The 25,020-nt window shown below is 32.0% G+C and overlaps 1 protein-coding gene and 1 long non-coding RNA gene across 2 annotated transcripts; both read right to left on the minus strand.

Moving 5' to 3' along the window:
- Positions 1–3,342: 3,342 nt before the first annotated feature.
- On the minus strand, positions 3,343–14,259 carry LOC146999287 (uncharacterized). Its single transcript, XM_085821514.1, has 5 exons — positions 11,509–14,259; positions 11,342–11,410; positions 9,897–9,974; positions 9,585–9,650; positions 3,343–3,511 (listed from the first exon to the last, which is right to left on the minus strand). Exons 1-5 carry the CDS (start codon positions 11,652–11,654, stop codon positions 3,508–3,510), a joined length of 363 nt encoding a protein of 120 aa, XP_085677640.1. The 5' UTR covers positions 11,655–14,259; the 3' UTR covers positions 3,343–3,507.
- A 1,823-nt stretch (positions 14,260–16,082) lies between these two features.
- On the minus strand, positions 16,083–23,143 carry LOC146999288 (uncharacterized). Its single transcript, XR_015042462.1, has 3 exons — positions 23,041–23,143; positions 19,273–19,362; positions 16,083–16,266 (listed from the first exon to the last, which is right to left on the minus strand). It is a non-coding gene; the product is annotated as an uncharacterized LOC146999288 (long non-coding RNA).
- Positions 23,144–25,020: the final 1,877 nt, after the last annotated feature.

Raw genomic sequence — 25,020 nt, forward strand, 5'->3', positions numbered from 1 at the left:
TACCTTTAGTGCGGATAGTAATCACTACCAAAAATCTATGCTTTTCTGCCAATTTTTTGGTAGTTTTTCAAAACCTTCGGCTCGGAAACTTGGTGGCCCGAGTTCAAACACAGGTCAACCTCATTTCGGACGTCTTGTGCAGAAGTGAAGATAGGATCAGCAAGATGTAGCTGAAAGTCCGAACGTGCGATGTCGGGGTTATATGGTGGATGTGGTGAAAGATCCCTTTCGAGTCCGTACAGAGGCCAGCCGGTGAATGCAGACACGCATGGTATTATCTTGATGGAACGTTACCTTTCTGCGCCGGAACTCAATTCGACTCTTTTCCTTGATAGCAGCGTCAACATGCACTAGCATCTCGTTGTATCCTTTACTGTCAAGGGTTTTACCTTTTTCCATATACTATTTGTGATTAATACCACGGCAATCCCACCAAATACAAAAGAATGATCTTTTTGTTAGTCAAATTACGCTTTACGATGCTGCCGACGGACTCACGTGCGCAGATCAACTAAATTTTGGCCTATGTTGTTGAAATAAATTTATTTTTCAACACAAGTGACTATCTGGTCCAGAACTTTAACTTTGCGTTGATATTCGAGAAGAATAGTACAGGCTCGAACACGTCTGACCTTATCTGCTTGAGTCAGCTCATGCGGCGCACAGCTGACGTTTATGTGATGCATAGTGCGACTAATGGAGAGATTCATTTTTATGGATAATACCACGGCAATCTCACCAGATCCAAAGCATGATCTTTTCGTTAGTCAAATTACGCTTTGCGACGCTGCCGACAGGCTCACCGGGCGCAGACCAGCTCCCTTTTCGACCTGTATTGTTTGTGTAAACTTGTCTAACTTTGAAAGAAAAAAAAAAAAACTATGTATATAACACGCAAAGATATTACAGAACATAAATTTACTCAATTTTATTGGATTACCAAAGGAGGAAAAAATACTCAGATAACTCTCTTAGAATTCTTAAACGCTAAATTAAGAATAAATTTTATAAAATGTTTACTAATAAATACAAGTATTTTAAATAATAAATTTTTCCATCTCTACATATACCACGTTTAGCGGAGTGTCGCATTTGACTTTACAATTAAGCTCCGAAATTTCCTTGCTGTAGATTGGATGATTACCAATATACTTACAATCCTACTAGTAACCAGGGCCACTATTAGGGATTTTTGCTACTCAGTACATTATCTGTGGCTCCTACCACACGCCACCAGTGGCCGAGTGGTTAAAACTACTGAATACTGGAAGTTCGAACTGGTTTGGGTTCGATGCAAGACGAATCAGCTGGTTGCATTGTTTGTTTTCACCGTGTGTAACATGAATACAAGCCAGTTCCCTTCAGCAATTAGGCCCTCCCGCGGTAGAGGAATTAAATCGCTGAACACTGGTAGTTTCGACCTGGATTCGAATCAAGGCTAACGGGCCGGCTGCATGGACGTTTTCATAATTTTCTGTATGTGTAACGTGTATGGGTTGTCAATTTCTCTAAGAAAGTTCAACATGAAGGCATCCTACTGTGCTTTGCCATAATAACCTAATCTAAGCCTTCAGAAAATGACTCCACGAAGGCCTGCCATCTTAAAAAGGTAACCCTCGTGGCTTTGCTACATTCAAAGAGCCTAACGCAATTCTAGCAAACGAGCCGCCGAACGCTGGTAGTTCATCCGGAGTTCAAGCCTCGATAACGAGTTGGATGCATGACCGATTTTGGTGTTTTCCAAATTCACCTGCTTTGGCGTAATCAAACTCTATAATTCTAAACAAACTGACGTTCGGTTCGGCTCCAACGGCTCTACCACCACGTTCCAAATTATAATTACAGTTCAACAAATAAATGTCTGGCGTATACATTCTAATAACCTAAGTAAAAAAAAGGGGGGGGGCTTTTTAATTTCTTCCACAACCAAGCATGCATGCACATAAAGCGAATAAAGAAAAACTTATGGAGTGCAATAGGGTTCTAATCCATAACATATTTAGTTAGTGATCGCCATCATTGGGAGCTATAAATATGCTATATTGACGGGAAGGAGAAAATTTTACTTCCTGAGTGAGCTAATTCAGAACTAGTCATTATTTCATCTTTCATCTTAAATTTAGGATGTCAAATTACGCGACTAACAAAAACCTAGTATTTATATGAAGCTTGATAAAAATCAAAGTTTTGAAGATGGTATATGTGATCATGTTCGGTTGATTACCATTATGATCAGCAAATAACAACAGCAATTTACTGATGTCTTTCTTAGCTTTATATTCAGATGTAGTTTTCAGGGCAACTAGAGAAAATTTATTAATTACTTTTATTATTTTTGATACTTTATACGTACGAAGATACATACTTGTAGGAAGAGAGATATAAATATCATATTCGAACAAATAAAAATAAATCGTGACGTGAAGACCCTAGAGATACGGCTTCTGATTGCTTTTCAAATTTTTACCATATTAGTAACGATATAATCGAATAATCTTTCAAAGATTATTGTTTACCGATTTTAGGTAACAACTAGAAAACATTTTTTTGAACTTATCCTCAAACAAGTTTGCTATTGGTAATGAATACTGCTGTATCATGAATCAGGTACGGCGCTATGCATTTTGCTGACTTTGTACGCAATAAATTCTGTTGTCAAGTGCCCTTCCCACAAAATTCTAAAATTTTATTGCTTGATGCTTCGCTGAATTTTACAATTTTGCTGTACCTAAATTCTGCCGTACCGGCAGTGATCATGATTTCAAATTCCCCCTCCCCGAGATTTACTGTGTTATCTGAAAATCAGCTCACAAGTTGCTAAAAATAGCTATAAAACTGGTTCCACAGCTTTTAGCAACGGCCTCCCGTTGTGCGTTTGGAAACTCAGCTTTTGAAAGAAAAGGAAGGGGAATAATTTCTCCCTGACTACAGTATAGATGAGGGCCGTGACTTTGTTTGAGCTACTGCAGAATGTTCTGAAGTACACTTTTTTCTGTTTCGGCAACATTCATCTTGAGAATTCAACACCTGTTCATTAGCCCTTAGTAATTGACAGAAATGCTTTTAGAAAGTAGTGGGTTCATTGATACCAACAAAATGGTTGGTATCAATAAACTGGGGAGACGTTAGTTTCAGTTGTTGGGTTCAAATGAACCTTTCAAATACTAAAAAAGTCCTTTTGCATAATCGAAAGAATTTCATCTGAGAATAATTTTTCTACTTAAAAATGAGTTTTGCAGTACTTTTTAAATACTACTTGTATTTTTATTTTCGAAAATTTTCATAACTATTGTAATTAATTATTTCCAATTTTAATAACTCGCAGAAAAAACACAATTTTCAAGAAATTTTTTTATTATGGATATTCAAACTTATACTAATATACAGCATCTTTTATATTCCTTATACATTTGACACTGCATGCTTCAACCTGCATGTAAGTTTCTCTTCCTTAGTAACTCCTGACCCATAGACGTCTCAATGAAAGCCAAATCATGCACAAAATTTTCACCTGAAAAAAAAGAGAAAAAAGAAAATGATAAAATATTTTTAACACCATATTCTCGACCCCCCCCCAAAAAAAAAAGAAATTGCAAGAAATACAAATTTCTAACAGAAAAATGCATTTTCAAACAGCTGAAATTGTTTCACAAATTAATAATGCAGATAGAAAATGTAACATATGACACTATTGCCACTCAGTGCAATCTCTGCATATCCTAAATTCTGCTGGCTGATGTCTTCGTAAGTTCTGAACATTTTTTTGCCTCTAAATTCTGCTGCTCAGTGCCCTCTGCTAAATTATAAAATTTTGCTATGCACTATTCTCTGAATTCTAAAAATTTTGACTACCACTGGTTGCACAGGCCCTGATCAAAGCAAAGAGGCAAGATGCTACCTGCTATTGATAAACTGCCTTATAAATACCACAAATCTAAATAAATATCAGTTTTATTTCCAAAACAGAATTATCTCACAGCTAAAGCATTGCCTTTGCAGAAAATCTTCTAAATGGAAATAGAATTGCATCCACATTACATGTGCAGAATCCCAATAATTCATTTTAAACAGTTCCAAACCATAGTTAGGCTTAGAACTCACAACAGTATTCTTCTTGGAAGTCTTCCTAAGGAAATGGTAGTATATTCAGGGAACATGTGGGCAAAATCATGACAGTATATCACAAGCCTAATTCTTGACCATACATACTAGAAAGATCACAGAAATTCCTCACAGGAAGCTAGATTCATATAACAAAATTTCATGCAACATATGGCATATGGGAAAAAGCAAGGACATTATAATCACTAGCATAGTTTATACCCAAATGAGTTGAAGATGGTGCACTATGTGCTCACAGCTGATTATCACTAATGCAGATATATATTTACTAATATTTAGAAGATGATGTCAGAGGAATGATGAAGTATAGCAAAATATACAAAACATTAGTCCTTAAATCCAACAGTGAATTGTGATCAGTAAGTATGATGAATTTGCGTCCTTCCGATACATGTTTAAAATGCTTGACAGAAAGATATATTCCTAAGACTTCTCTGTCATAGGTACTATAAACCTTCTGTGCATTATTTAATGTTTTAGAGTAGAACACAATAGGTTTTCAGTCTTGTTCTTCCAATTGCTGCAATACTGATCCTATAGGAAAGTCTGATGCATCTGCACACAAAGAGTAATCCATTGGGAAACACAAAAGGGCACCATTGACTAAATCAGATTTGCACTTCTCAAACTGGTGAATTCCTTCATCTGTGCAGGCCTACCAGCGGCCGAGCGGTAAAATCGCTGAACACTGGTAGTTCGGTCCGAGGTTCGAATCCCGCGAACGGACTGGCTGCATGGGCGTTTTCGTGGTTTTCCCCATGTGTAACGTGTATATGAGCCAGTTTCCCTTAGAAAGTCCTCCACGAAGGCATCCCTTCTGTTAGGCAGATAGCCCTAGTGTGCTTTGCCATAATTAAATACACTAAACACCTTCATCTGTGCATGGAACTTTACAATGATCTTTTTTTATCGCCCTTTAACATTTCGTGTATGACTCCTTGAGTTTCTGCAGCATTTTTCAAAAAGCATCGATAAAATTTTATCATGCCCATAAATGAACAAAGCTATGTACTGTCGGTAATTTACATTGCAGATTACTTCAACCTTTTCCGGCAGCAAACAGGAAGCTTCTGTAGTTATGAGGTAACCCATAACTTATGTTTAATATGTAATACATAATGTAATATCCCACCACATTACCCATTTCCAATCCTCAGATGTCCAGTGTCTTTTCTCGACACCACTGAAAATGAAGTCTTGCATGTCGGCAGAACTGAGCGATTTTCTTACAGGCACCAAAACTATGCATTCCTATCGCTCTGCAATTCGCTGCGCATAGTTCTAGCTGAAATTTGTTGGGAAGAGCCTTGGTTGACGATTTGTGATAGTTGAATCCGTGTTCTGCCGTACAATTCATCGGAGATACCGCCGATCACTGTCTTTGAAAACTATGCTCGAACTGCAGTTACATTTTTTAGAGAAGGATTCGAAATCGATGCCCCCACTAAATGTGCACCAACAATAAGCCCCTTTTTCAAATGGTGAACGATCTGCCGCCTTTTTTTCCCCATTTTACTTCATTCATCATGAAAAGCACTCTTACACCTTACTTATACTGGCATTTTAACCAAGTATAATCCACATCATAGAAAAAATTTGGATATTTCATCCCTAGCATGCATTCAGATGAAAATCTGAAAGGTTTCTTATTGATTGGCCAGTGTGCGTATTATTATATTATGCAACATGAGGCAGCATTAACATGTGGAGCTGGGAAGGCTTCTAATGATCACCTTTCTCTCTTGTGAGAGCAGGATGCACTGAAATTTGATGTCCTTATTTTTTAGCATGGTTATGAGTTTTGTAGACAAGTGGATCATCCACGTTCAAGATATAAGCAATCATCTTTCCACGATACTCAATTTTGTATATCTTCTTCTCAAATATCATTGTATTGATGACCTTCCAGCTGAATCAGGAGTCCTGAATTGTGATAGGATTAATGCAAGCCACTTGTTTGGTGTAGCAGAATCTATCTTGATTCTCCTGGGTTGCATCGTTGTCAGTGTACATGTCAGGCTGGGTAAGTAAGTAAGTTTTAGGCTTCCCTGCTCCGTGAACTAAATGACAAGTGGATGATGAAACATTCAGAAAAGAGATGCAATGGTAGTGCAGCACAGGAGATTCTAGCTTCAAGTATTGATTACAGAATTATGGCAGAATTGATCAGACGTATCTATTACTGAAAGCAGAGACTTTTTGAACATATTTTTTTAGAGAAATGGTAATATTCTAATTAGGTATGGATTTAATCATAATGCTTTGTTGCAGGCATAGTTTTTATTCAGACATAGAAAATGTTACGGTGTGCTGGCTTGGCTTGTTACTGATTACAAATCAAAAATAATTTTTGGTTTCCTGATTCTTTTCTCTCCTGCATTCTTTCTAGGAGATGAAATAATTTTATCTGCTTCTGAAATTTCAATTTCTCTTTTTCTTGTGTTTGTTTTACAGAAGCAGTGGCCTGTTTTTGTTTCTCATTCTGTGCTCTAGCATCAACAATATACTTCGGTTCTCTAAGAGACATTTTTCTTGGTGCTCTTGGATCAACAAGCTCAGGAAGAATACAATTCACGTAAAATTTTTCGAGTTTTGGAACTAAACTGATCCAGAAAGTTTTGTCTTCGGGTATTCTTAATGTGATTGCATCTTCTCTGCACCATATATATAAATCACACCAATTCCTCTCTGTTATGGCTAACTGCCCTTGAATTTGAAAATAATATTTGTGGCTTTTCGGTAAATAAAGATTATTATCAGCATCCATCCGAAGACCAACAGAATTAGGCTTGCTGAAAAAGTCTGACAAGTCTGCTGAGAATCTGGCTGTATAAGGACATTTTATTTCAAGTAATCCATCTTCGTCTATCAATCCATCTGGCGAAGTACAAAGAAAGGTATATTTAGGATCAATAAAAAGGCCACAACGTCTGATGTTTTTTCCCATATGCTTTTCCTTGTATTGATTTAAGGCTACTGCTTCGTTAGCCAAGCCATACTTTAATGCTTTAGTTGAAACGTTATCATTATATATGATACGCTCTAATGTCCTAGCCTGCACTATTACAAAAGACATATTGCAAATTGTTCTGCCAGATGGTAATGGATTTGCCTTTCGTCGATCTTCCCTTTCGATAATTAAAGGTAAATCAGGACACAGAAATTCATCATTAAGGTTCTCCTGAAGAGGCTCAGACTCCAAGCTAAAATATATATATATATATGTGTAAGATAAAAATATATGAATCAGAATTATAATATAACTATAAACATTAATTCTTCCTCTCTATTCTAAAATCGTAATAACTTATCTGCATTGCGTCATTCAAATTAATCATGCGATCTTACGTAACCGTTAATACCAGATGCCTCTTAACAACCAATCACCGAATTGTAAACCAAAACTTTTCTCTTCACGTACTTCCATCTTTCATAACTACGCACTTCAGCTTTTGCCCTCTGCTCTGCTAAGATGTAATTTCGCTGGCTTGCTTTCTATCTTAACAATATATAAAAATGTAAATCTTGTGTGGAAAGGCACGACTAGTGCCAAGTGATTGTGGCCACAAATATCAATTGGAAATAAAAATGGAATTAAAACTGCTTCGACTGCCAAGTTCTTTAGATATTACCAAGTTAGCATTACTAGCATACTGCGCAATCAAAATGTTCTTCAATATGGGTCTCATCACGCATCTACAGTGTTCCGTCTTTTCCTTGTGTTTTTATTATGACATATATATATATATATATATATATATATATATGTATATATATGTATATATATATATATATATGTGTATATATATATATATATATATGTATATATATGTATATATATATATATATATATGTATATATATATATATATATATATACACACAATATATATACATATATATAATTAATATATATAAATATTACAAATTAGGTTTAAATTTGGCTTATTTGATGACAGCAAAGCACTTGATCTTCCTAAGAGGAGGGATGCTTTCATGGAGGACTTTCTAAGGGAAATGGCTCATATACACATTATACACGGGGAAAACCATGAAAACGCCCATGCAGGCAGCCCATTCGCAATTAGGTTTAGAAAAATTTAGGCAACAGATAGCAAATAAATTAACAATAATAATACACTGGATTACCAGTATATTACTACAAGAAGATGAGTAATCTTCACAACTGGTGCTTCCATGCTCGCAGTGTCATTTGCTCGTGCAATATTAGTCAGTACTTTGTGTGCTGAAGGTTTCACATGAAGGGCCTCTACACCTGAGTATAAAATGTTCGTGTTCCAGTAAACACTGAATTCAGAGGGGCAAGAATAACTCTTTCATGGTGGATAACTCAGTTACCAAATGGCTTTCTAAAGCTCTATTCAAGCCGTTGTATAAATGTCATAATTCCCAACTAACAACGCTTCGTAGTCAGACCTTGCTATGTCACAAAAACTGGTTTGGGCATTAAGCTTGAAGTTTTCAACTTTGTGCCGACTTGATATAACAGTCAACCAATCAGAGCATATACATAAAGCCTATTGAGAGAGAAAGCTGTAGACACATACATGCATGCACAAATTTAGCTTCTCTAATTGGCTATGGCTTAGACCCTCTCTCGTGGAATGTGGAATGGAACAACACAAAATGTGGAATGGAACTCCCACATTTTGTGCCTTATGATTATGCGTCTATGACATTTATACCATCATGTGAACGGAGCCTTAGGATGGCATACTAAGAAGATGCACTGTCTTGTGGGGATAAGCAATTTATACTCCTAAGCCTAAAAAAAAACTTGGAAAAAAAGATCACGACTTAAATTTGTTGTCTAATTGCTCTAATTTGAGGCACATTACGAGAGGAAAGCAAAGGTAGTAATCAGAATTATTTAAAAAATTTTATCCTTATATTTTTCTTAAAAATTCTGTAAAATAATAAAATTTTTGGTTTTCCTCAAATAAATATATATGGAAAAAATAATAGCCACATAATCACAGATTTCATTTTGTTATATTTTATTAACAAAATTTAAATTATTAAAAATCTCTTTCATGAAGGGAACATAAAACATCATGAAAACAATGAAAAAGAAGCAATATTTAAAAAAGATAGTAGGCTTATTGATGAGGCTCCCATCAAAAGAATCAAACCCCAAAATATTTTCATTTGGCCCAAAATATTTCATCAAACCCCAAAATATTTCATCCTAAGGCAGTGTCCCGTCTGAAAATTTCACTGATTTCAATGAATATATTTTAAAAAAAATCTTTTATTTTCGTTCTTTCATGCAAAACGCCCAAATTTGGTACAAATCAAATTCATCCCCCTCTTTTTGATAGCTACAATATTATATTTAACAGTTTTAATAGCTATCAGTATGTAAACAACATAATGTAACACCATAAAAGAAAAACATAAATGATGACATTTTAATTTTGGCATAGAGAAATACATATTTACCCCAAAAGAGAGCTTGTATTTCTACCTTCTACGTCAGAGTCAATAACTGAAATGTCCAGATCAGAACTGAGAAGAAAAGAACCATAATTAGTTTAATTAAGATACAATAACACACCGACCAAGTATTAATTTGAGAGTCAACCAACAAAAATCAGCATCATATTTTGAAATATTCACTATTTGAAAATATAACGCTGATTTTGGTTGCTTGACTTCTAAATTAATACATAATTAGTTAACCATAATTAAGTCGCTGTAAGAGTTTCAATATCATGCACAGCTAATATCTATTTTAGAAATAAACCAACTTACCTCAGGAAAGCCTGGTTTGTCTTAGGAACATTAGCTGTAACTTCTGTCGTAGAAAAGTCAAATTTTTCACTTCCGGACCTAAGAATGAAAGAAATAAACTGCTATAACATAATAAAAAAAAAAAAAAAATAAAAAAAAAAAAAAAAAACACATGAATAAATAAATAACACATAACAAATTTAAGCATTAAGCTATGTATGACTACCACCCATCTCAGACAGTGCGACAGATATTGCTGTATACTGTTTCGCCATACCCTGTGTAGCTATTATATCATGCTGTATAGTTTAGAAAAATTACAAAATGTGTTATTTATATCTATCTAAAATGGTACATTACTACATGATTTGTAAGAATAAATTAGAGGGCTCTGCGAATGAAATTCCTTCCAATTAAAAAATGTAGGAATAAAGAAAATGCAGGAATTGCAAATGCAGAAATGAAAAAGGGATTATATTTTTTTGCACAGAATCCAGATGACATATTTTTCAACATTTTAGAAATTTCAATATTAATTTTAGGGGCCTAAAATATTAGGCCCCTAAAAGCAGAATATAGTTTTTAAATGTTCAGATAATCTTCCTATGAGAAGAATTCCTTTGAGAAGTACACACCTGAACCACAATTAAAAAACATGTACAAGAACAGAGCTGAGGACTTCTGTTTGCAGAAAGTCTGTCACATAACATATGAAAAGTTTCTTATTGGTAGATTTTTGATCAGACAGATATTTTATTGTTATACAGAGAAAGCATTCACTCCCTTTATACTGGAGATAATTCAATTTGGACAATGGCAAAAAGGCTAAGCAAGCCTGAGCGTATTGGTCCCATTCTTGGCACTAGTTTGGTTTACGCTCAAAATACACGGCAGATATTTTCTAATTACCTGCATCCCAATATCAATTCAATTCAGCTTTTGGTGGAATTTACCATTTGTGACATATTTTTCAAAAACTACACTTCACAACATGCATACATGACAAATACACAGAACCATAAATAAACAAGCAATAATATATATTTATATATAAATTTTACTAAATGATCATAAAATGTTCCAACGCTAAAAGAAAGTTTTAACATCCAAGTAAATGACATAATAAAAAAAAGCAAGTTGAACAGCGAGCACATGAATAAATGTGCATACACCTGTAAAAATATACCATAGGTAACTGACAAAGCATTTCGTAGCAAACATATGACTATAAAATTTCCAATAATACATGTAATGATGGTGAATTCAATTTAGATTGCAAGAACATGCTCATACTTTTGAAAAGATTCAATTATTTCAGCAATTCCTTGTGAATTGGAATTTACCCTTTCAATATTTCCCAACAATTTAGTGTGAATGGAGGAATAAATTGTTATAACAGAATTGAACAATTATTAGCATCCCCTCATACACACACATACAAAAAAAAAAAAAAAAAAAAAACTTACTTTGTAAAAAAATCATCCGGGCAATGATTCTCTTTTGACACAGATGCAGTTGTATCAATAATTTCTGACCTTCAATAAAAAAAAATACGCATATTTTACTTCGGAATTAACTTACTACGAAATCATAAACACGAGGTAGTCGATATAAAGAATAAATTATTTCTCACCTTTCGAAAACATCCGCTTGTTCGGAATCTTCCACATCTCGGGAATTTAATTTCATATTTTTTTCTTGAGCTCGACGTTTACGCTGAATTCTGGATCTTTTATTAAAACCAGGATGTTTTTTCGGTCGTCCTTGATATTTTCGCATATTTTTTGCAAACTGACCACAGTACAAATAAATGTAAACAAAACGAGTGCGGAATAGCAATGCAATAGGGTTGCCGTAAACGTCATTCTGCTGACAGCTGACAATGTTTAGTGAAAACTGTGTATAAAGGAATATATGAAACGCTTCTAAATATTATTTAGAAAAAATATGATTTATAACTGATATCAAAATCAATTACTTCGTGAATTTTTGCAGAAATAAGATTACAATGTTAAATTTTAACTCGTAGCGCCATCTATTGATGGCTTTCCAAACTACACATTAAAATTACGTATTTCAAACTAATTTTTTTTAAATATAATATTTAAGTAAATTTCATTCCAAACCTGATTCTAACATTTTGATTCCAAAACTGACCTATTGCTTTATATTTCTGCCAAATTTCACGCAATATAGTTTCTTAATTAGCGATTCTGCGTGTAAACAAATTTTTAGTATTGTAATGCTGCTGTAGTAGACCACCTTAAAATTCTGAACTGTGCTGCTCTTTTAAAATTATAGAGGAGTATTATAGCACAATTTCTATAAAGGAATTTTATTTCAATTATATTTCATAATGCATCATAGTGATAAACACTTTTGACTCCTTACAAATTTTTATACATTTAATTCTAATATTAAAATTGTATTTAACCGTAATAATTAATTTTGCTTGTATTTTATAGTGATTATTTTTTTAATTTATTTTTAGTTCCGCATAAGATTTTTTTTTTTTTTTTATATTTATTTACTGTTAATTTGATTTATTAGCCCAAAGCGGCGGTAGCCTAAAAAGGCCGTTATTTTCGAAGCGGCATTTTGCTCTGTTTTACTAGAAATGTCCGTGTCTCCTTGCAAATTGTTGTTACCAAATATTATCGCCCTGTATTACATGTAAAGAAATTAAATAATGAAGAATCTGCATGAATGCATGTATGTTTCTCGCACTGTGACAAAAACGACGGTATCTAGAGCCATCGAATTTTGAATCATGTAATCCTCCACCCGAACATGGGCATCTGGACGGCCGAATCTCGAATTTGTTTTAATCTATTTCATATTTTGTAAAACTTGAGTTTGTTAATCAAAAGTTCGATAAACGAATTTTTGATTAACAAACTCAAAGAGTTCAGAGCGAGCACTGTACGGAAAATAACAGTTTTATCTCGAGTGCGGAAATTTTAAAGATATGCTGTTATCAAATGTATGTGGTTTACGGGGGAAAAACATGATATTCAATAAATATAGGTAACACACTAAACTTTAAAAAAAGGTTCCCTTTGGGCGTTATATAAAATCTGAGTGCTTCTAGATTTTATTTTATCTTTTTTTTTTTTTTTTTTTTTTTTTGGCCCTTCATTACGTCAGAAAATTTTATGCTCCGAATTTTATGAATTATTAAAATAACTAATTCACTTTAATGTTAATAATTTAATGATTATATAATCAAATAAATATGATCGTTTTGGAATGTTATTATAGTTTGGAAAATCACTGCCTGAAAATGTTCATTAAATCTTTTAAAAAAATTATCAGATCTTGTTTAATTTTACCGTATTTATTTCAAAGTATCACGTACTATCAATCTTATTTAATTTTACGTTATTTGTACGCAAAATTAAGTTCATAAATTTTGTGCTTAGAGTTTTTACCGTTTTACCAAAGTAAAGATGTTTGTACAAGAATTACGCGTGAAAAAAATGCGCGAAATGCAGTAAAAAGTGCTTTAATGAGATATATTAAATCCTATTTGGAAAAAAGGGTGGCTTTCATAATCTCATCATTACCCACATAGCACAAAAACATCCCTGGGATATCCCAAGGATGTTGCTCGCGGGATATGCGCACATCCTCAGGACATCCCGGAATATCCCGCGAACCTCCTAAACACCTCCTCCCGAGTGCTTAATGTCACATCCCGGGATATCCTCAGGACATCCTAACCAAGTCCCATCGACAGCGTGCGGGATGTTATTAGGATATGAACTCCTACTTACTACATCCTCAGGATATCCCACAAACCTCCTAAGCACATCCCATCATATCGTAAAAACATCCTATCCATGTCCCATCGACGGCATATGGGATGTTATTAGGATTTAAAGTCCTACTTACTACATCCTCAGGACATCCCGTAATATCCCAATTTCCTCCTAAACTCATCCTCCTGAGCGCTTAATGTCACATCCCAGTATATCTTTAGGACATCCTATCTACGTTCCACCGACAGCGTATGGGATGTTATCAGGATTTGAAACACTAGTTACAATATCCCTTTAACCTCTTAAATACATACTCTCAACTGCTTAGTGTCACATCCCAGTATATATACAGAGGAAAATTCCAGTGAAAGTATGTGAATGTGTGATGGTCTAAAACCTACTTTTTTTTACACAGATAGTCTCAAATCGTTCTTCTATGGTTACTTTGGAAAAATCAGAAATGTTGAAAATATTTATACAACTTATTTCGTTTTTAAATCTGAATTTGTGAATATATTAAAACTGAGCAAGGAAATTAAAATGAATTATTAATACAAAATATTAAAACTGAAAATTTTGTTTTTATTTTTAAGATATTAAAAATCTTTTGATCATTTTTAAACATCCAATAGCCCCCAAATTGAATTATTCATAATTAAATTATTTTACAAAATTAGTTTCTAATTTCAGTTAATTTGTATTAAAAATTGAATAATAAAATTAACCATTTAATAATCTTTACATAAATGAATCATCTTTCTTTAAAACATGTAAGGAATTTATAGTGTTTTGATGACACTGTTGGGAAATTGTTAAAAGGAATAAATTGTATTTTTAAAACTAAATCAATTCCTAGCCTCAGAATAAATAAATATGTTTTCGTAACATGAGAATGCTGCAGGCTTTTTTATATATTTAATATTTAGTTGTAAAAATTTGACATTATGTTAACAATTCTTTATATCATTCAAAAGGTAACTCAAGAAGCTCTTCTAAATTCTATCTTTCTGCTCACACAATTAAAAAAAAAATCTGAAAGGCCTCAGATTTTAGCAGTCAAAGAGGCTAAAAGTTTATGAATGCACAGATTATCAATACAGATGGGGCAGTGGAAATAGAAAAACATTTTATAAGATACTGACACCAGAAAGTTATATATCTTCTATATATTTGAAAAATGAAGAAATATATCATGTAATTATGTAGAAATATTAAAATGTTTTCAATTAGTATCATGAATTAAATGCATTTTAAATCAATCAGATTAAAAATTTAAAAAAGCATTGTTAAGAACCGTGTGTAATGCTTTTAAATAGCTTGGCTTGTTAGTCAATAATATATTAGATTTTAAAGGTAAATATGTTAAATTTTGCCAAATGGCAAGACTTGAATGAAAAGCGAAACAAGTTTACGACTGACGATATGAAGTCACATTTCAAAACTAATAGCCCTTTTAGATTAAAAAAAAAAGTTCTGAAAATAATTTGCAATGGTTCATTGGTATTATTTTACGCAAAATTCAGTAAAATGAAATTTACTCGTTGAAATCAGCACCAAATTAAACTGTAAATTCTAGCGCATGTTAAAGGTTGTCTCATCCAGAATTTTATTACTAACCATTCATTTCAGAGCAAAATAAAAGAGTAATTGCCATTTATATGACAATCAATATCAAAAATTTAAATCTGCATTTTACGCAACATAGAAAAACTCCAAAAGATCTACTGTTTACCATGCAATTAAGGCATTTTATTCTGCTATCAACTCTACCAATTATTAATTCCATTAAGTATATTCAGCTTACTCTTTCTGCTCAATATATGCAATGTAAAATTTTCCATAAATTTATTAATTCATTTTTTTTTTTTTTTTTGAGGTGAGCTTTTATTCAACTCTCAATGTCAATGAGAATGTTTAGTTCATTTTTTATTCAGTCTCAAAAGAGAAATCAAAATACGTGGATTTATGTACGTGTATTTATGAATCAAAATACATGAGAAATCACAGTGAGAAAAGCACTGCTACCTTAAACTGTGATTATATATAACAAATGCAGTGAATTATAGTTAAAAAATAGTGAAAATATTTATATTTCTGAACTATTTCATATATAACATTTTCAGTTTCGCATATGTGGCAATTTAAGAACTTTTTTACGTATACCAATTTTTTGAAATATCTGCAAATTTTTGTATTTCAAGGAAAGCTTATTCTTTCACCTTTAGTATATAAGTAATGGTAATTTACCAGATAAAATTACTTAATGGGGAATACAGAAAAATATCTAACCACTTACCTTTGTGACTTCATCTGCAAAGAGACTAAAAAAGTAGTTCAGCTAAATCTGCTATAATAAATATTTATAATAATGCTAAATTATGCAATATCTATTAATATGACAAATTTTTGTAAAGCTATTTATTTGGATGAAAAATAAACACATTCAGAAATTTATGGCACTATATTATGATTAACAGAGGAAAAACACTTTTCAAAATTCAAAATAGTTTTTATTAATCCAATTTATCACATTTTATTTGAATTCATGAAAAACAATCTTATATCCATGTATTCTTATGTATATAAGAACTCTTGATAAATTGGATCTCTGTCATTGCCTTTCACAGCACCTAAAATAAAAAAACACTCACAATTACTATATGTGAATATAATTCATAATTAAATTTAAACAAATGACTATTAGAATGCAAATTAAAGGAAGCATTTTAAATATTTTAACATTTAGTACCTATAAACAGAGTAGCAATTATTTGATTTTTCGATTATAGTAAAATAAACATGGGGGATGCCTTTCAAAATTTTTATGTCAGAAAATAAACTCAAACCACCAGCTGAACATATGAGCAGTTTTATCAATCAGCCACTGGTAGGTAACCTGGATACTGAATCAACATATAAAGTTGCCAAGATAAAGAGAGAAACAAAATTATGATAATCACATCTTACCTATTCATAAAACTATTTTAAATTTAATGTGTAGGCAAGTCCAAAAAGAGTGAGAATGAATTTATTTTGCAACACAAAGTAAAGTCTTGCAGGAGCAAAAAAAAAAACTTGTCTCATGAGATTGGCAAGTAAAAAATAATTAACTGCATCTGGTAACATTTATCTGACAACACATAAGTAATTGTTAGCTACGTGCAGAAAATAAAATCTGATCAGGGGCATAGCTAGAGGGGGGCAAGGGGGGCATCTGTCCCTGGGTGTAGAATCCAAGGGGCGCCAAACTGATGTTAGAACATTTTAGAATTAAATGTTTTCCATCCTTGGCAAGCAGTAGAGGGCGCGAAATCTTCAGTTGTCCCTGAGCGCTGAAAACCCTAGCTATGACTCTGAATCTGATCATGTTAATGCAATTTTAAACTTTTGAATTTAACAGCAGAAATTTACCAAAGAAGTATTTGTAACAGAAGTAAATGAAGATGTGGCTAATCTTTACTGTATGGTACACCTTGGTTTCTGTCTGAAAAAAAATCGCAAAGTGGTATTGGTTGTTTGTGAAATGTGGAAGCCCATTGCGTCAAATAACCTTTTTGGTAACCCTAATGTTGATAATGTTGGCGAAAGTAGCCTTTGGGGGAAAAAAAAAACTTTTTTTTTGTCAATAAAAAGGAGTTATTTCTGGAAATATTGCCAACGTGCTGTGATAAATTTAGTTTTGGGCTACTTTTTTTAATAGGATTTTTGTACGGTTTCAGGTTTTTGGTTCTTACCATTCTTTTCAATTGCCGTGTTTGGTTGCACGGAAGTGGTATGGTCTTGTATTTTGAACATGCTATTTATTATTTTGGTGTGGGTACCATCGTTTGAGTATGTCTGAGGTGACTAAGAGACGAAAAATTTAATTGAATTGCTTACCTGGAGGATGGTGGTGGGAAGCCTAAACATATGCATGTGAAAAAAAAGGTATGTTAAAAAAATGACGTTTCATTTATTTTTTTGTCTCTGTGTGTTAATTTTTGTTAGAAGATTTGTTGTTTAATGTTTTTATGTTAGGCAATATATATATTTGGTAACTTATTCCTCTCTGTTTGTGTATTTTTGGTTGTTTGTGTGTTAAGACAGTGGCGAATTTTTTCTGGTAACTATGATATTTTTAACTTTCTGATTTTCTTAAAGTGAAAATAGATCAATGTGTACATGGACAAAGTTAAGGCAGTGCACAATGCCCAGTTTGTGCAGTTCTCTGTTTTAATAGGTCGATGTGTACATGGACACAGAGTTTGTGTATGTCTTTGACTTCTTATTTTGGTTTTGTGTAGCGGCCACCTTGAAATTGGTGCCGATCCTCTCAGGTGACGATCTTGATATAAAAAAAAAGAAACGATTCGCCAAGGGTTAGAGTAGAGTAAATTTTTACCAAAGATGTTCTACCATAATCACCATTTCAGTGGTTTAAACACTAGTGGAGCAGTATGCAGAGATGAAGATTTGAGTTTTGTTTACACAGCATGATGGTTTAGGCACTCCAGCCATTACAGTGAACAAAATTATAATAAATATAGCCACAATAATTATCTATAAATATTGATGTATAACACTGCATTGACTAATATATTTCTTATGCTAGTATATACAGAATCCTTAATCGAAGGGAAAATCAGAAGACTTGTGCATGCATTTTCCTTTAACTGAAACATGGATTTGACCATACAAATCTCAGTCTTACGGGACATGCCACACTATGCAGATAGACAGTAAAATGTGCTTGTGATGTTTTTATTTGTTAGAAGTATGAAATAAATATACTTCTAGATTTTAATTTTTTCTTTTCTTGTTTTACATTTGGATTACCTATCAAAAAGTAAGGAATTTTGATATTATTACAATATCAGAGTTAAAATAACAATTATTGGACATGTTAAAGTAATGAAAATTTTAAATTAGGTTAAAAAGTAACCCTTAATGTGGCATATTTTTTAATTAAACTCTATCGACGTTAAAAACAACAAAACGTCCCTCTTTATTAAGGACTTTAATTAACTAATTTTAAATAGAGCTATGAATGAATTTTTTCCTTTGCATGTTATAATAACTGAAACAAAATTACTCTGATACAGTCAAAATTCCTAAATGCAAGTACATAAAATTTACTTTAGCAATTTAAAGAGATGAGACACACTGAACACATGAATAAATTTCTATCAAAGAATAATTTATTAAATTTGGCCCGTTCCATAGTAAACTTTAACCATTAGATTACATTATTACACCATGTTATCAGTTTGAAAAGCAAGTCATATGCCAGATCTTGGATGTAAAAGAAATGCACAAAATAATATACAGATTATTGAAAAATAATGTATACCAATGTTTATAGATATGATTAAATGTAACAGAAAATTTACTGTCACAACCACATTTTTAAGTGAAATGTATTATTTTAACATTTTACAGTATTTAAGGTATGGCATTAAATGCAACATTATGTGCCTGGATATAAGTTAGTAAATTAAAAAAAAAAATAATAATAATAATCAAAGAATGAAAGTCATGAAAAATTTCAAAAACAAGCAGAATTTAATTAAGAAGACCTTTAGACACTTATGATAAATAAATTTGAGAATTCTTCACCCAAAATTAAATTATAATTAACTAAAACCAGTTTGACTGACCTTCTACAAAATCCTTCAGCTGCAATTTTTTCTAGCTTGAAAACCAAATTCTTCTCCACATGGTAATAACATCTTAACCAGTTGAAATTCCTGCAGAAAGTTTGATAACACAGTAATAGAATTAATAGAATAGAAAAATTAACACAAAAGTATAGAACATCATTTAAACTTAACATTATTACAAATTTTGGTGCTTTCTGACTATCTACAAAGCTGTGAAAATTGGCAAAATGGTTAGTTTATGGTTCATATCTACTGCTTTGTTCACAAGTAGTAATTCAAATAAGCACTTTATAAGAAACAAGAAATTTTAGGATGCACACACACAAAAATATATACATTGGGTCAATATTCACATATTTTTCATCCAATGGAATACTATTCAGAAATAAAGATTAAATATAAAGCATGTAAATACATGTGTGTGGTATGCATATTCATAGTTTGCTATTATCGTGTGCATACTCTTGCTGTTTTAGCATAAGTTGAAGCTGTGAGAGCAGATGATAAGAAAGTATCAGAAATTTTCATGTATAAGAAAAGATTGCCCTGAAAATAGTATCTCAATTGTTTAGCACTGACATTTACATAGCACATTAGAAATATATAGTAATATATGCATAATAAAAAGATAATTGCATATTATTAATTCATTTTTTTAAATGCCAAACTTTAACAATTCTTTCACATATAATTAAACAGAATCCTTTCACATGAACATCTAAAATCCATTCTTAACTAAAGAATAAATAATAAAACCATGTAAATTTCTTATCAAGCCCATCATTTCCGAAATGTCTACTTCTGAAAGTTCCCAGCATTTCTCAATATATTATTAAATTACTAAACTAAGCATCAATGATCGTCATGTTCGCTAATGTGGCAATATCTTTCACACTTCTTTGTTACCACAAGTAACAAGTAGGCTTCAATAAATCTTTAACTGTTACATGCTACTTTTGTCTAAAATTTGTACAAATAATAAAATTAAATGAGCTCTTTATAATATGCTCAAAGAAATAATTTTGTATGAAAATTTGTATGTTATATATTGGCCTGATTAATGATTCAGGAAATAATTCGGGTTTTCAAAGTGCTTCCAATAATTCAAATTTCAGCTTGTGTCAAAATAAAATCTATAACACAAAGATAAGCAAATTTCCTTATGAACAATGCATTTTAACATTATTCAATCACTGGCAAACACACAGTACTGATTGCTTCAATAAACATTACTGTAACTGTGTTATTTAAAAGACTGTAATGTTTTAATTATTTCCTTAATTAAAACATTAGTCTTTTCCTCCTTCTAACACCAAAAGAAAACCCAGATAAGAAATATAAAAATATCAGTAAAAATAAATTATATTATTGAATGACACTTTACATTAATTACACTTATGCATACATTATTTTATTATAAATTATTTCAAAATCAAAGAAGAGAAGGGGGAGAAACTTTAATATTGACATTTCTAAAATGATATAAACATTAATCATTTAGTACAGTTTGTTATTTCAGGCAAAAAGAATTCACTTTTCTGGATAGCATTTATATTTCCATCTCACTTTAAAACATGAAACATTAAGAGAAATGCATATAATTTAAACACCAGTTTATTTTATTTATCAGACAGATTATGTCAACTCGAAAAAACCTATCAGTAAAATTCGGTAGTAATAATTCTGAATGTTAGGCAACTTGCAAGATTCAACAAAAATTATCAATACTTTTATTATAATGACAATACTACAGTAACATGAACATAAAATTAAACTGCATATAACTATAAAATAAGCCAGCATATAATAATGGTGCATTGGTTTCTAAAACAATGGGCTCGATGAAAAAATACATGTATTATGGTAGCTATTCATATTCTTCAGCTTTCCTAATATTCTCATGTTCACTTTACATAACTAAAGTATCTAAAATACAATAAAAATGCAAACAATATTTATGAGAAAATGTTAAAAGCAATCATAAACATTTGATTGAATGACCATATTTTGTCTTCCTGCAAGTCGAATCTTAAAATGATATGCAGTTTGAAAAATGCTTAATTCTTTTATAAAATATTCAAAAAAAAAAAAAAAATACCGTTCTGTTATCAGGACCGGGTTCAGAAATGTATTTATGTATGCTTGTATATTTGTATGTGTGTGTGTCTACATATACACATCTATGCACATACTTACAAACACAGGTTCATACATTTCCGATTCTGGTCCCCATAACAGAAGAGTACCCCCAAAAAAACTTCAATTATAAACTAGGGGTTTTCATCCGCAGAGAACCCGTTGGCGCTTCGGGAAAGAACCCGTCGGCGCCGTTGCATTTTTACTCGCCAAGCTCGCGGTTCATCGACGAACCGAGCCGTAAACGTGATATTTTGTAAACGCGATTTTTAGTGCATGTAAATTCAAGTTAGCAGACAAAATATATATATATATATATATATTAAGCATATGGTAGTAAAAATTCACAGATAATAAGCATGTAGATGTTAAACTAACTGGCTAAACGTGATATACAAAAATTAATTTGTAATAAATTCAAGTTAGCACAGAAAAGAATATATTAAGCATAAGACAATATATAACGAAAATAAAAATTCATTTAAAAAATATAAATTAGTATTAATATACTGAAATTAACCAGTTAAACGTGATATACGAAAAAAATTTGTCTTAAATTCCAATTAACACAGAAAACAATGTATTCCTTACACCAGCAGTGGTTTACTAATTTTGATGACCATGGTGATGCATCCAACTACTCTGTCATCCTAGATAATCAATAATATTTTTTATTTCAATTTAATCATCTATTTATGTCACACCTGCCATCCTCTGAAAGCTTATTGTTAGAAAAGCATTAACAATATGTTATCTTGTTAAAATTTTACGCCATAAAAATTGATTTATTCTCAGAATTTTAGATGACGATAACCAATAATAAAAATAAAAGCATTAATTAATTATTAAAATGCACTTGCACATTTTTGCGGTCTACGAAAACAAATTATTTTAGACGTTGGAAACCTCATGGTTTTTAGAGCTATTAATAATTAAGAACACAACGTGAAAAGCCGTGTTACAAATTAGCATTCACCCCTCCTTCCATCCCGAACCGAGAACCGGCATCTATCTACGAAAATATTTCTATCTATTCGTTGTTAAAAAATTCAGAAAAAAATAATAAATAAGCGAAGAAGAATATAAATCTGCAAATGCTAACAACGACAGTGATAATTCAAGAAAATAAACGCAAGAGGAATGGTTGCATACTTCGAACAAGCGAATAGGATATATTCGGTGAGTTACCAGGTTTGAACTATTATCGCCAAAGTTGGCGATGTTTACATTTACCGGGTTCTCTGCGGAAGTGCTTCCCAAACTAGATTAAGATAATGTTTCAACCATACATATTTTGGACAAAACAATGCAAACTCTTATTTTTATACAATTGTTCAAACTATTTAACATAAATTTATTGCTGCAATAAAATAATAAGCAATCTGATCACACATATTATTTTGAAACTGAATGCATAAACTAGACTAAAAAAAAATTCAGTCATAAACATTTGGATAGCAGGGCGAATTAGATATTTGAAAAGACAGCCAGCCATTGAGATACACGTAATTCACGACAGAATGGTAACAATTCATAAAGCTGTGAAACATTTAATTGTCAAAATGACATAAATAACATAAATTCGAAAAGCAAAAAAAGTTAACATACAAGTATTGCAACTGAACTTACCTTTCATGTAACAAAAAATATCCATACAAGTTAACCTCATGGCGCAGCTCTTTGGCGCTCCTTATAGATTCTTTGGCGCAGCCATTTTGGATTTCGTTTCAACTCAGACCAAGGAGGTTAGAATAGAAGGGGGGAAGGTTCAACTCAAACGGTGAAGCTTGGCGGCCATCTTCCTGTTATCACCGTGACTTGTGCAAGGAAGTCTGTCATTGCAACATTTTTTCCATTTCTTTTTGAAGCATGTCAGCTTGTATTGCATATGGATGCACAAATAGATTCTATTGCATATGGATGGATAGATCCATATTGCATATGGATGCACAAAAAATTCCGGGCATTTTTTTTCGCACGTAAGTATTAATTTTCTTTTTTTTATGTAATATGACAACTATGTCAAAAAATATCACAATGTCATGTGGTTTTCTTTCCAGATGTGAAAAAAAAAGGACTTAAAATAGGTTATTTAATATGACTATAATCAAAATATATTAAATACATTTTAATGTTTCTGTTTATAGCTGGTATCTTCGTTCCTTAAGATACAATGCTATACGGTAGGATTTAAATTGTATAATTTGAACGTTTTAGTTAATTCGTTTTATAACTTTCATGAAAAGTAAGAAATCAATTGTTACTATTTTTATTAATTGTAAAAGTGTTAAATAAAGCAATGCTTTTCTTTATATATTAATTACTATTCATTTTTTTAAGTTAAGATAAACTGTTCTGTTGTTAAAAATTTTTTGCATAAACTTACAAATTTCTGGGCAGTATAGTGATAAAATTAAGTAAAATATTTACCCAATTGAACATGTGGAAAGATGTATCCAAAAACTTATATAGGTGTATTTCTGTAATTCAACTTAATTAAAGGCAGTTTCTTTGAGATTAATAAATATGAAATGCGCATAAACTGAAATCTGTTTTATTTTATTAAGATTAATTTTCTAACCTAAGCAAATTCGTGAAATATGCAGAAACATCATTTTTTAAAGGCCTTTTATGTTATGCGCATGCATTTAGATTTCGAACTATTTCTTAATAATTTGCTGTACATAGTAAATTATGGATATCATCTTTATTACTTTAAAATAAAAATTTAACAATAGCGAGGGATTTCATTATAAATTTAACATATTTTTACTGGAAAATAAATGCACGGAACAGCTTAGAAACACGTACATGTCACTGCCGTAATGCAATATTTTGAAGTCACAAACATGGACGCCGCTTGTTCGGCGGAGTTTCATTCCCCGATAGTGGAGGAAACGGCGAACCCTCCCTCCTTCCATTCTAACCTCCTTGACTCAGACAGATGTTTACGGATTTGCGGAAGAATACGAGGAACTAGTAGTTTGCCGGATACAATGTGCAATGACTCGAAAGAATATAGTTCTGTAGAACTTCCTGCATTATTCCGTAATAAACAGTACTATTTCCCAATTTTTTCTTTATCTAATTAATTAATTAATAGGGAAAAGTTAAATAAGGCCGAATTCCTTTTTAATGAAATGTAAAATTTTGCATGTATGGGACGACCACCTTCCATCCAATATTTATGAGAATATAAACAAATTTTGGAATCTGAGAGTATCAGTAAATAAATATATAGAATATCGCCTCTCAAACGACCACTTCTGAAAGTTACCAATAGTTCTGAGATTATAAATAAATATTGATATTAAGCATTATTTCTATAAGACGACCATCTCTATACAAGACCAAAGTTTCTAGAATCTTGGATAGTCATCAGAGATGTATCTTTACTGCGAAATTATCGCACGACTGTAATTCAATATCAATAACAGATCGCGCGATTGAAAAACATTTTCTGTCCTGTAATTAGAGGAAAAAAATTTTCCTTATGAGGTATTTCTCCCGCTTTCCTAGCGTGCCTTCGTGGTGTAATAATTCTGCACGCTGGGCCGGTATTTCAGAGGTCCGTGGTTGGATTCACGGCGAAGGCGGTTGCTAATTTTT

This window comes from Stegodyphus dumicola, chromosome 1, assembly GCF_044657685.1.
Source record: "Stegodyphus dumicola isolate Sdum_Otavi_A_Nest chromosome 1, ASM4465768v1".
In the NCBI taxonomy this organism is placed as follows: domain Eukaryota; kingdom Metazoa; phylum Arthropoda; class Arachnida; order Araneae; family Eresidae; genus Stegodyphus; species Stegodyphus dumicola.

Excerpts from the sequence above, each read along its gene's own strand:
- LOC146999287 (XM_085821514.1), bottom strand. The coding sequence starts at position 11,654 with ATGCGAAAATATCAAGGACGACCGAAAAAACATCCTGGTTTTAATAAA. Across the intron at positions 9,975-11,341 it reads CCGGATGATTTTTTTACAAA|GTCCGGAAGTGAAAAATTTG; the intron begins GTAAGTTTTTTT and ends TTTCATTCTTAG. Across the intron at positions 9,651-9,896 it reads ACAAACCAGGCTTTCCTGAG|TTCTGATCTGGACATTTCAG; the intron begins GTAAGTTGGTTT and ends TTTTCTTCTCAG.